At 32.0% G+C, this 14,295-nt stretch overlaps 1 protein-coding gene across 7 annotated transcripts; it reads left to right on the top strand.

Annotated features, from left to right (window-relative positions):
* Positions 1-679: 679 nt before the first annotated feature.
* On the top strand, positions 680-4,458 carry LOC112719886 (uncharacterized). Of its 7 annotated transcripts, none has more exons than XM_025770616.3 (7): positions 680-1,676; positions 2,420-2,802; positions 3,118-3,221; positions 3,377-3,443; positions 3,525-3,590; positions 3,814-3,929; positions 4,281-4,458. In XM_025770616.3, the coding sequence occupies exons 1-5, from the start codon at positions 839-841 to the stop codon at positions 3,561-3,563; spliced, it is 1,431 nt and encodes a 476-aa protein (XP_025626401.1). In that variant the 5' UTR covers positions 680-838; the 3' UTR covers positions 3,564-3,590; positions 3,814-3,929; positions 4,281-4,458. The 7 variants fall into 7 exon arrangements, with proteins under 7 accessions (XP_025626401.1, XP_025626402.1, XP_029145911.1 ...); XM_025770617.3 differs by having other exon boundaries at positions 3,749-3,929; XM_029290078.2 differs by having other exon boundaries at positions 3,118-3,278.
* Positions 4,459-14,295: the final 9,837 nt, after the last annotated feature.

Below are 14,295 nucleotides of genomic sequence, written 5' to 3'. Positions count from 1 at the left end.
AACTGCATGTCTCTGTTTTGCTTCCTTGCACGTATCTCAGATGCACTGGTATGTTAGAATATGAATATATCTCGGGTACACTCAGGATATAACCAGCGCGTCCTATATCACAGAACGGGATCAGTGCACCCGAAATATGTTTGTTTTGTGGTTTCTCTCACTGTATCCGAAATATAACCCTAAATGTATTTTGATAAATACTTATTAGTTTATTTAAATTGATAAATATTATATTTTTTAATTTAAATAAAAAAACCTTTTCTCTATAGGTAATACAGAAAAAAAAAGTTAAACAGTTAAAAAATTTATTATTAAAAACAAAAAATTAGTAATAGTCATATTAGTAATAACAATCTATTTTTGACTAATTTCATATTTATTGTTGGCACACATATTTGATAAAAAAAAAGAGAAATTAATAGATGATATGTATTAATTTGGATGAAATCAAGTCATTCTAATGAAATTTTATATTTGAAAAATTATATTTAGAAATAAAATTATCTAAAATCATCGAATAAATTAATGATAAAAATAAAAATAGATATTTTTAAATTTAATTAAAAATCATTTCAAAAATAAGTAAATAAAAAATTTTATCTAAACCAAGAAACAAATATTAAACTGGTATCAAATTCCAATTATTATTATTATTATTATTATTATTATTATTATTATTATTTTGGTATCAAATTCCAAACCCCACTCTTTTTCATGCTTACACACTTGTTCCTCGATAGTAGCAAAAAGTAAAATTAAAAAAACCCTAATTTTCAAGTTCTTCCCCAAATCTTCGCGTACGAGTTGCGCTGAGTTTTCCACTGAATCCAAACAGACAATGGACCCTGACATTGCGCGGTGGGTTGCGGAATTCCACCTCCGGAGTTCCGCCCCCGACTCCCTCGTCTCCAAGATCCTTAAGGTCCTTAATCTCTCCGGCGCCGATCCCAACCTTAAGAAAACCCTACACCTCCGCACCCTCCGATCCCAACTCTGCAATGCCTCAATCACCGAAACCGCTCTCGAGATACTGGAGCAAATCGAAGCGATTGACCGAAACGACGCCGTTCCGATCATCGATTCCATGCGCAGAGCCTACTGCGCCGTCGCCGTCGAGTGCACCGTCAAGTACCTCGCCGCCTCCGACGACGGCACCACCAGCGGTAAGTACTTATCCGCGGTGACGCGTATCTGGCGCGGCCGCGTGGAGGAGTTGGAGCAGCGCCAGAGCGAGCTGTTCTTCGACGAGACTGCGCGATGGAGGGACGACATTGAGGCCGCACTTTTTGACACTAGAGTTTCTGATAGGTTGAAGGAGTTGAATACCCGAAACGACGCGTTTACTGAAGTTAGGTTTTATCTGCAGGAAGTGTGGGAAACAATGGGTCCTTCTTTTCTTGAATCGGTAGCAGAAATGACAAAGAACAAGGTAAAGACGAAGGGCAAGGGGAAAGGATTGCCGAATGTGATTTTGAATCCGGTGCCGGAGACTATAGTGGCAGGGTGTACCACAGGTGTTTGCAGAAATGCCTCTGGTGCTGAACAGGCAAGGGATCATGGTGTTGATGACAATGGTGACGGAGACAATGATGGTTCACGTTGCATGGACGGTGTTGAGGTGAAGAGAGCTGAAGGTTCTGTTGATGGAACCCAGGAGCATGCAAAGAAGAAGAAAGGTTTGTTCTATTTAGCGGATTTTGATGTTAATGATTTTTCTTTAATTGTCTTGGACCTGTTCCTTGCAAATTTTTTGTGTTTTGGTTATTAGTGTACAAGTACAATGCACAATAGTGCTATGTGTTTTATTGTTTCAAGTCCTAATGGTCTATGGTATGGCATATGGAGTGCAGTTCAAGTAGTTTTTCTTAGGTCAATTGTGAGACTGAATTTTCGTGTAGGGCAGTGCCAACCCTATCTAGTAAGCTAAAGCTCGATTGATGTACAGTTTTGGTGTCCCTTCTTGCAAGAGTTTTTAAAATGTTTATGTTAATTCGTCTGTTATTGCTTGTTTAAATAAGGATACACATAGATATTTAGTGCTCTAGAAATGATAATTTAGCCACTCGCTCTCTCCAATTGAAGAGAAACTTGTGAATTGGCCTAAATATGAAGTTACTAAATGTGAATTGGCGCAAATGCTTCCCTTACTTGGTTTATGCTTTTACCTTTTCCGGTGTTGTTATTACCAAGTGGGACTATGTTGTTATCTGTTTTTACTCATTTACTCTTGCTTACCACTTACCAGAGGACTATTTTCAATCAGGGTCAATTTGAACTTAAATTTTGTTTTAACAAATGAATGGGTTTGCTCATTGTTGAAAACAAGAGACAATTATGCAATTTATAACGCTGTTCATGATTGGCTATCTTACACCTTTTCTTTGTTATTTACACGTGTACTATGTTATGTCTTCATTAGCAAGAGGCAGTCCTCAACTTCAACGCAAGCCGCCTGCATTTCGTAGATGCAGTAGAGGAGTTAAAATGTCTACTGCTGAGGAATTGGGGACAGAAAGATCATGGAGAAAAAATGATACAAATCATGATAGATCTAAACTTGCACGGAAAGGCACAAATCATGAACAGCCAATGGAAAACCATAGCGGAGATGTAGATGTACGAAACTCAAATACTTGCAGGACTATTTTTCCTTATCAACCTAAAGATGCCGAGCACAAGAAGTCGCCTTCTGTTCATCATAGTAGAGTTAAAGCTGAACGTCCCAATTCAATTGAGCTGAACAAAACTGCTCATAAAAGACCCAAATTGATGGAGCCGAGTGGTACTTCTCAAACTTATGAGGTAATCATGTCTTTGTTATCTGCATTAAACTAAGAGCATAGATCATAAGGGTGGTATCTTATTCAAAGTAACTTTTTTTTAATGAGAAAGAAAATGTTTGCTTACGCCTGGAGCTAGTTTATCCTCTAAGAGGATTACCAACATCTGATGCAGTGAACTTTGGGTTCTGCAGATGTGGACTATCAAAGACTGTTTTTTACACAACAAGATGCTTTATATATATATAATATTTTTTTGCCTGCTTGGTTTAGGCATTCAGTTTGTACTTGTTTATATATTTGCATTGGCATCTTAGTTATTTCTTTATCTTTGCAGTGGAATGATTCAATAGAAAACATGCCCGATGGAATGCAGCCAAGAAGGAAGAATAGAAAATGGTCTTCATTAGAAGAGGAGACACTAAGGACTGGTGTACAAATGTATGTGTTAGCTCTAAACTAGTCAAACCAAAAAGAGCAGGGTGAACTGTCTTGAATGTTAGTTATACATGAAATTGAAAACTATTTGATTTAGTCAACAGTTTTGTACATCATGAGCGGTTTTGTTTTCCTATTAACCATATTATCTTATACAGGTTTGGTGCAGGAAATTGGAAAACAATTCAAAGTTTTTACAGTAATGTATTTGAACATAGACAAGCAGTATGTAATCAATGCTCCAAAGTGATTTGCCTTTTTTTTTCTTGACTTAAGCATTAAGTACAACTGCAATGGTTTTATCAGGTTGATTTGAAGGACAAGTGGAGAAACATGATGCGGTAGTGATGGACATGTGTATATCTTAGGGAGGTATGTTTCTTTGCTTTTATATCTGCAGTTCATAAAGTTATTTGTTTTAAGGCTCATTCTTTAATGCACGGATGCACCCAGTAAAAAGTATGCATCAAGAACCTTAAATAAGTTGTAGAAGTATTCTATTCTTCCTTTGCCTCCTCTGCTCTCAACAGCGTCAAAACATTTTCCAATCTTCCAAAACTTGTCATGCTTGGGGTGATGACAATTCTGTTAGCAGGCTCTAACTTCTATGGATGCAACCAAGTTTTTCTGAAGAGGGATCTATGACCTAAGTACCAACTTTGCTGCCAATACACTTCAGTTTTATACCTGGCTTTAAGAGCTCGTCTAAAGGTTAGTCTACTTGTAAATAAATCCAATCTCCAAAAATACTTTTTATATATATAAACTAGAAGGAATTACCTTCTAAAAGATAAGATCTTAGGTCAAACTTCAAGAAAACAATGTTTTTTTTTTTTTTTTTGTTTAATCTTAACAGATAAGTTCTATGGCTATATAGATAATAGTTTCTTTTAACGGAATTTACAATTATAATAATTCAGTTGAAGTAAAGAGATAAGTTTGCAGTTTTCTTGCTGCCGAACCGTACCTATGCTATTTTCATCATGCCGGGGAAAAAAAAGTATTATCCCTGTCACTTTAACCATTCCGATTAAGAGTGTTCCAAACCCTAATAAATTTCAGGTACATAAATCCAAGATTATGTGGGAAGCTTGAGACAGAAAGAAATGCTGCCAATTTTGTTGCAACTGATTAGTACTATGTATAGAGATATATGAAATAAAGTGTATGGATCTTACATAAACGATTCAAAGAGCAATAATCTCTATGTTGATCAATAATAATTAATCGTTCCATGCAAGAATTTTATCCATCTTTCCAAGGTTATATTGGTTGCAACTTACAATGACTATGCGAGAGAAATAATTATTAAAAACTAAACAAACAAAAAACTGAATTACAATTATATGGCTTATACCTTACAATAAAAGAGTGAATTAGTTTATTATAGTGGCGCTTTGCTATTCAAATGAGATGAGGAAATGATGTAATCATGTAAGAAATGAATTATTACCGGGTGAAAGGGTGACAAAAATTAAAAATTAACGTATGGAACTCAGAAATTGAAGGGAAAGAAGTAGAGTTGTCAAATGGACAAACCCGCGAATTTGAGTAAATTTATCATGAGTGGCGAGTTAAAATTAAAAAATAGTTGACTCTTTTTTAAACAAACCAATAAATAGTTAAATACTAAGTTGACTCGTCCAAGCTGATAAGTTAATTAAACGAGTTCACTCGTATTGCTTGTTAAACTAAAATAAGAAAAAAATTAGATAATTTTAATATTTTTATTAATTAATATCCATACAAGTCAAGAAGTTGTATTATACATTTATATATCTTTATATTATTTTTTTGATACATGATATATTTTTTTTTGTATATTAAAAAATTATATTACATTTTACATAGTTTATATTTTTTTTTTAAAAAAAAAGGGTCAAATGAGCCGACTCTTGCCCATTTAATTCACGAGTTATTCGAATCGAGTCAAATGGCCAATTTATAAACCAGTCATATTTTTTGCTGGCTTAACTTATCCATTTTTAATATTTTTATTTTTTAAAATATTGAAAAAAAGATTAATGTTTATTATTGTATAACAAAATTGTAAAATAAGAGAATAAGACCAAGTAGAGTTAAGAGTTTTAATCGGATTGGACATCAGAGTGAGGGGCGATGATACTGAAAATATCTCTTCAACCTTCTCTTGCGAATAGATTGAACAAATGTAAAAAAAAATTGAACAAAAAATTTAATTAGTTCTTCTCATAAATATGAAGGCCCTAGATGATAATTAATACGTGTCTCATCATCATCACAATAATAATCGTGAAGTCACAACTCACAACAGAAATAAATAATAATTAGTACGTAGATTATTTTCTTGACAATTTATTTTTTATTTAAAAGTTAATTAGACATTTGAGTAGATTCCTTTTAAATACATGTTTCTATTGTGATAAGATCAAATGAGGTGGATGAGCATTATTTAATATGGGCAGTTCATATTTTTAAGAGAGATAAATTTAATAAGAGTTGAAAATGTTACCTCATATGAGCATATAAATAGGAGTGTGATATAAAGTAAACGCAACACAATCAATAAAATTTCTTCTCTCTCTTCATATTGCTAAAACACTCTTCTCTCTTTCTCTCTTTTATATACGTTACTATATATGAAATATATTATAGTGGGATTATTATATTGGTAAGGGCAATACTACGTAACTAAAATATTATAGATAATAAATAAAAGTATATGACTAATAGTATTTGCGTTTATAAGAGAATGTGAATCACTCTCCTAATTTAATTGACGCAATTAATTTCTTTCTATCATTAATTATCTTTCCTTATTTAATTATACTAAAGTTAATTCCAAATTTAATGTGAATAAGATTGCGAAAATTTCTCCTTCATTATTATTACATGTATTTATAATTGTATAATTTTTTTCTTCCAAATAAAAATTTCAAATTCTTATATTTTTAATTAAAAAAAACTCAAATCACCTCAACACATTTTATAAAAAATAAAATATTTTAAATTTGATCAATTTTTATTTATTGAAAATTAAAAATATCTAAAATTGTTGGTTCATAACCTACAAAATAAAATAATAAATAATAATAAATTAGCACCAATTTATTGATTATGGATATTATATATATATAATTATAAATATTATACGTATAAAAATATAGATGTTAAATTAGAGAATTTAACAACTTCTGGTATACAACTCATATTTTACATATAGGCTATTATAAAATAAAAAAATTAAAATTAAAAAATAAAATTTAAAAAATAATTATTAACTCGTCGTATTAAAATCAATAAATAAGTATACATATGAATAGTAAATAAAAATATTAAAATTTGGTAATATTAATTGTAAAAATTTGTTAATTATAAATATTATATGTATGAAATTATGAATGTTATGAGTATGAAATTATGGATGTTATTAATATAAAATTTTGGATGTTATGTGTATCTTATTTAATTATGGATGTTATGTGTATGAACTTGTGGATGTTATGAATAAATTTGTCAATTGAATAAATTGATTTAGGTATTTGACATTTTTTTTCAAATCTAATTATAGTAAAATTTAGAAATATATGTGAATTAAAATAAATCATTTTTACTTTGAAAAACATGAAATAAAATTTTAAATTATCAAAGACGGTGATTTAAAAAATTATACGTTGATTTAAATGTATAATGTCTTCAAAAATAAAATATTAAAATATTTTGAATCATGATTTATTAGTATATATGTAAAGAATTTGAACTACATAATAAAATATAGTTTAAATAATTGATGATAAATATCATAACGGACAAAGAATCAATTGCAATTATTTAATGTAATTGATATTATAATTATCGTTCTTAAATATAATTATTATTAATTTTTATTGTATTTTTATATATATAAATCAAATTATAAAAAGGAATATTAAGTATTGATTACAATAGTGCCTAATAAAAAGGGATATGATTTTCTAATTAATATCATTAATTAGCAGATTTGATAAGAACGGTGATAAGTAGAATGATAAGAGAGTGAAGTAAAAAATAAAACTGTTATTAAGTGATATAAATGAAGTAAAATATAGAAAGTTTTGGCTGATTATGGCTGAAAAATTTTGGTTACCAAACTTTTTCCTATTGGTAAATACTAATACTAGAGTCTTCTATTTATACTTCTTTAATTTATATATATCGTCTTTATTTATTCTACAACATGTTATCAGCACGAGACTCTGATCAAATTTTTAGGAAGACTCAGGTAACAAATTTTCATTATGTCGAAACTCTCTCATCTTAAATTCAATGCTCTTGATATTATTTATCGTGGATATTAAATGCTGAAATCCATCTTAATTTAATGGATCTTTGAGATACCATTAAGGCTGAAAGTAATGCATCCCAAAAGGATAAAGCCAAAGCCATGATTTTTCTTCGTTGTCATCTTGACGAATGATTGAAAAATGAATATCTCACATTAAAAGATCCTGCAGATCTTTGGAAAGACCTTGAAGAAAGGTACAATCATAAAAAAAAATGGTGATACTTCCTCAAGCCCAGTATGAATAGACGCACTTGCGTCTATAGGATTTTAAATCCATAAATGAATATAATTCGGCAATGTTTCGAATCACCTCACGAATAAAATTATATGAAAAAAAGATATCTGATAATAATATGTTAGAGAAAATTTTTTCGACCTTCCATGCCTCGAATGTGCTCCTGCAGCAACAGTATCGAGAAAAATGATTTAAAAAATATTCTGAGTTAATTTCTTGCCTTCTTGTTGCTGAACGCAACAATGAGTTGCTCTTAAAAAATCATGAAGCGCGCCCAGCTGGCGCCGCCCATTTCCTGAAGTAAATGCGGCAAATTACCCAGAAGAGGTAAATGGCAAGGTTTTAATAACAAGAAAAATTATGGAAGGAAAATGAATTATGTTCAAAAGAGAGGATCTCACCAGAAGTGGGATAAAAAAAAAAGAAACTCTGGGCAAAATAAATAAACAGACGATAAGTGTTTCCATTGTGGTGGAAAGGGCTATTGGTCGCGTACCTGTCGTACCCCAAGGCACCTAATTGACCTTTATCAAGCATCTTTGAAAAAGGATGACAAAGGAAAAGAAACAAATTTTGTTTCAAATGATAAAAATTCCACCACTCATTATGATGTATCTAATTTCTTTGAGGATTCTAAAGGAAATATTGGCTATTTGATCAATGATGGAATAGTTTAATATCTGTGTTTGTTAAGTATTCATGTGAATAATTTTACTGTGCATGAACACTTACTCATTTTATTATTATTATTATTATTATTATTATTATTATTATTATTATTATTATTATTATTATTATTATTATTATTATTATTTGTCTTTAAAGAAAAATGGCAAGGACATATTGTGAAGATATTTGCCTTGCGGATAGTGTAAGTTCGCACACTATTCTTAAAAGTAATATATATTTTATCCATCTTGTGCCAAAAGAAGAATATGTTAATACTATTATTGGCTCAAGCAATGTGATTGAAGGCTCCGAAAGAGCTATAATTTTGTTTTTCGGAGGAACAAAATTCATAATAAATAATGCACTATTATCTACCAAGTCTCTAAAAAACTTGTTGAGTTTTAAAGATATTCGCCGAAATGGATATCATATTGAGACCATGAATGAGAAAAATCATGAGTATTTATGTATCACAACTCATTATTTAAATAAAAAGGTTATATTAGAAAAGTTACCCTCACTTTTATTTGGGTTGTATTATACTAGAATTAGTGCAATTGAATCACATGCCATTGTAAACCAGAAGTTTACCAGCCCAAATGAATTTATAATTTGGCACGACCGATTGGGTCATCCGGGAACAACCATGATGCAGAGAATTATTGAAAACTCCCATGGACATTCACTAAAGAAACAGAAGATTCTTAAAACTAGTGAATCTTGGTGTGCTGCATATTCTCAGGAAAAGTTAATTTTAAGGCCATCACCAGTAAAGATTGGGTTTGAGTCATCTGAATTCCTAGAAAGGATTCAAGGCGATATATGTGGACCTATTCATCTACCATGTGAATCTTTTAGATATTTTATGGTCCTGATAGACGCATCTTTGAGATGGTCACATGTATGCTTATTGTCTTCTCGCAACCTGGCGTTTGCGAGATTACTGGCTCAAATTATTCGATTAAAAGCACAATTTCCAGAAAATCCAATCAAAGCAATTCATCTTGATAATGCTGGTGAATTTACTTCCCAAGCCTTTGATGCTTATTGTATGGCTAATGGAATAAGTGTTGAACATCTAGTAGCTTATGTTCACACACAAAATAGGATAGCAGAATCACTTATTAAACGCCTCCAATTAATTGCTAGACCCTTACTTATGAGAGCAAATCTCCCAACCTCGGTTTGGGGGCATGCTATTTTACATGCCGCAGCACTTATTCGTTTGAGGCCAACAAGTTACCATCAATTCTCTCCTATGCAATTAGCTTTTAGCCAGCAGCCAAATGTTTCCCATTTAAGAATATTCGGATGTGCGATATATGTTTTCATTGCACCACCTAATCGCACCAAAATGGGATCCCCAAAAAAATTGGGGATATATGTTGGATATGATTCTCCCTCTATAGTAAAGTATCTTGAGATACAAACCGAGGATGTATTTAAAGCCAAATTTGCGGATTGTCATTTCCAACATTAGGGGGAGAGAATAAGCTTCCTGAAAAGGAACTTAATTGGAATGCATCATCGTTGATGCATTTAGATCCTCGATCAGGGTAATGTGAACTAGAAGTTTAAAAGATTATACATTTGCAAAGAATAGAAAATGAATTGCCTGATGCATTTTTCGATACAAAGAGGATAACCAAATCTTATATACCAGCAGAAAATGCCCCAATTCGAATTGAGGTCCCGGTCGGACAAATAACCACTGAAGCAAATTCACGCCAGAAGCGTGACAGGCCTGTCGGTTCTAAAGACAAAAATTCTCGAAAGAGAAAAGAGGTAAATACTATTCCTGTTGAAAAAGACATAGTAAAGACACCTGCAGTTGTCCAAAATTCTGATATAATTTTAACGCCAGAAGACGTTCAGGTACCCGAAAATTGTGAAAATGATGAGATCTCGATAAATTATGTCTTTACAGGAGAGAAATGGGACCGAAATAAGACAATTGTCAATGAAATATTTGCATATAATGTGGCATTAAATATCATGTATGAAAGTAAGGATCTTGAGCCAAGATCAATCGAAGAATGTCGACAAAGAAATGATTGGCCAAAATGGAAAGAAGCCATGAAGGCTGAGTTAGACTCACTTGCAAAACGTGATGTCTTTGGACCTGTAGTCCGTACACTGAAAGATGTAAAACCTGTTGGATACCGATGGGTATTTGTGAGAAAACGAAATGAAAAAAATGAAGTTGTACGCTACAAAGCTCGATTTGTAGTACAATATTTTTCATAAAGGCCCGGTATAGATTATGAAAAAACGTATTCTCCTGTAGTGAATGCGATAACATTGCGTTATTTGGTCAGTTTATCTGCATATTATAAACTACATATGCATTTAATGGATGTGGTAACAGCCTATTTATACAGCTCATTAGATCAGAATATCTATATGAAAGTCCCTGAAGGACTGAAGATATCTAAACCATCTAATGAATATTCGCAGGGATTATACTCAGTCAAATTGTAAAGATCTTTATATGGTCTGAAGCAATTTGGACGAATGTGGTATAATCGTCTTATTGAGTATCTGGCTAGAAACGGATTCAAAAATGATGATATCTGCCCATGTATTTTCATAAAGAAATCTGCATCGGGATTTATTATAATTGCTGTGTATGTTGATGATTTAAATATCATTGAAACTCCTGAAGAGATTCTAACAATTATTAAAACTCTAAAAGAAGAGTTTGAGATGAAAGATCTTGGAAAGACTAAATTTTGTCTTGACCTGCAGATCGAACATACAAAAAATGAGATCTTTATTCATCAAATAACATACATAGAAAAGATCTTGAAAAGATTTTATATAGATAAGTCACATCCATTAAGTACCCAAATGATTGTAAGATCTTTGGATGTGAAAAAGGATCAATTCCGTCCTAAAGAAGAAAATGAAGATATCCTTGGTCTTGAAGTACCATATCTTAATGTCATTGGTACACTAATGTATCTTGCTAATAATACACAACCCGATATATCATTTGCTATGAATTTATTAGCAAGGTATAGTTCCTCTCCAACCAGAAGACATTGGAGTGGAATCAAACAAATATTTCGATATCTTCATGGAACGGTTGATATGGGATTGTTTTATCCCTATGGATCCAAGTCACAACTAGTTGGCTATGCAGATGCAGGATATTTGTCTGATTCACATAAAGAAAGATCTCAAACAGGATATCTTTTCACATATGGTGGTACAGCTATATCATGGAGGTCCACAAAACAGATGATAGCAGCAATCTCCTCTAATCATGCTGAAATACTCGCGATACATGAAGCAAGTCGCGAGTGTTTTTGGCTCAGGAGTTTGATTCAATATATTCTGTTATCATGCGGACTGCTTGACCATAAGATAGCTCCAATAGTCCTATTTGAAGATAATACAACATGCATTGCTCAACTTAAGAGCGAATATATCAAAGGTGATAGAACAAAGCATATTTCTCCCAAATTCTTCTTCACTCATGATCTTCAAAATCAAGGGACAATTGATGTCCAACAGATCCGCTCAAGTGATAATCTGGCATATTTATTTACAAAGTCACTCCCAAAATTCTCCTTTGAAAGATTGGTACATGAGATTGGGATGTGCCGATTTCGAGACATTAAATGATGTCGACAAGAGGGGGAGACTGTACTATTTTTTTCTTGGTCAAGTTTTTTTTTCCCATTGGGTTTTTCTTGACAAGGTTTTTAACGAGGCAGTTCCCATCACAAAGGATAATGTACTCTTTTTCCTTCACTAAAGTTTTTTTTCATTGGATTTTTCTTTAGTAAGGTTTTAATGAGGCATAATCCTAAATGGTCATCCAAGGAAGAGTGTTGTGATAAGATCAAATGAGGTGGATGACCATCATTTAATATGGGCAGCTCACATTCTCAAGAGAGATGAATTTAATGAGAGTTAAAAATGTTACCTCCTATGTGCATATAAATAGGAGTGTGATATGAAGCAAACACAACACAATCAATAAAATTTCTTCTCTCTCTTCATATTGCTAAAACATTCTTCTCTTTTTCTCTCTTTTATATACGTTACTATATATGAAATATATTATAATAAAATTATTATATTGGTAAATACTAATATTAGAGTCTTCTATTTATACTTCTTTAATTTATATATATCGTCTTTATTTATTCTACAAGAGTTCCATAATTTTTTTAATCTTTCTCTCTCTTAAAACAAAGGCGTGTAAGAAATGATTATGTGAAACAACTTTAGTGAGACTTCTCTTAATAGTCTTATCGTTATTATCGGGCTAGTTCATAAAATAATCATAATTAATTACGCAACTTTATACTTGATTTGAAGTTTTCGGAGACATACTTGATGATAATTAGTGGCTAAAAAAAGAGGGATTGAATCTTGATTTTTTTTTTTATTTTTGTAACTTTTCTTTCTTAAGATAAATACAGAAGAGATTTTGAATTTTGTCTCCTAATACGAGATGAACCAGAATACAATCACTTGTTGGAACAAATGTAGTTAAGTTGAGCAATTAGGAGACATTTTTAGTTTTGTCTTCTAATATATATAACCAAAAATAAAGATGGTAGAGAGTGACATACAGATATATCCTGATTCGGTTACTCAGTGCAATGTAACTTACATCCAGTCTCCATCACAACAATGATAGAATTTTATTATCTTTTCAACAGTTTACATACACCAATTCTCCCTAAGATCTACCCTAATCCTATCTGGGACAAGTCAGATTCTAACCCAAACTGAACTTGACTAGGACTCACCCTATCTTTTAACAATAAAGTGCTAACCCAACTTGTAACGGAATCCTCTCAGGATCATGACACAAAACATAAAAACTTACAAAGAATCTCTAAGATAACTATGGCTTTTTATCCAAGTCTAGCTTACTATCTTTTTCTATTCATTGGCTTTTTCTTACAAAACTCACCATGTTTGTCTTTTTCCAATGAAACTCAGACAGACTAAATTGAGAAAAAGAATTACAAAATAAAAAACATGAAGGAGAAGAAAAGGAGCAGCTCAATGAACTATGGAAACCGAAACAAGTGCTCTTTCTTTCTTGCTCAATCGTTGGCCGTTCACCCCTATTATAGAAGAGTGAAGTTTCCAAGGTTTGAACCAAGTTCAACACTTGGGTTGTCTTCTTCTTCAACCTTACGTTTCTCTCTCAACCTTTTTCTTCAAGAATCTTGAATTTGAGGCGTTGAGTTTTGCTTTGCCCCCAAGTTTTTTTTTTTACCATAGATTCCCAACAGAGCACCATTGACTTCACTTTTTCCATACTTTTTAGAATGCTGCTTGTACAGAGTTGATTTCTTCACGGTTTCTTGGTGATTCACAAATGAAAAAAAAATCAGCTTTTGGGATACTCTATTCGGATAAGATTTACCCCTTTGTTGTAATCCTTTTTTCTTTTTGCTTGAAATCGAAAACAATTTTTTTTTATCTTCGTTTTGCTCTAGCTTCTGATCTTTCCACTTTCTTCTTTCTTAGTTAAGGGATTTGACGTGAGAAGAGTGAAAGAGATAAAAGAGAAAGTTTGTATTCGGTGAAAGTGAAAGAAGATTTAATTAGAATTTAAATTGCTTGCTTGGTTAGTGATTAGGATGAAGAAAGATAGGTTTAAGTGTGGTCACTGAATTGGGCTTGGATTGGGCCAACTTATCTTTGTTTCTTTCACTTAGTTCAGCTATCCAGCCTTCTTGGATCAAGATTGGAGTGAATGTAGTGGTACAACTGAATTGATATAGGGCCAGATTGTGTGTGTATGTGGGCTTTGATCATTTACTTTTTGGGCTTGTTTTATTTTTTGCACACTAAATCAAACCAATCACAAACAATTTGATAATTAACCCAATAAT

The sequence above is a fragment of the Arachis hypogaea genome, chromosome 11 (genome assembly GCF_003086295.3).
Source record: "Arachis hypogaea cultivar Tifrunner chromosome 11, arahy.Tifrunner.gnm2.J5K5, whole genome shotgun sequence".
Taxonomy (NCBI): Eukaryota; Viridiplantae; Streptophyta; class Magnoliopsida; order Fabales; family Fabaceae; genus Arachis; species Arachis hypogaea.
The sequence above is the reverse complement of the archived record's forward strand: the minus strand, read 5'-3'. Positions and strand labels throughout refer to the sequence as shown.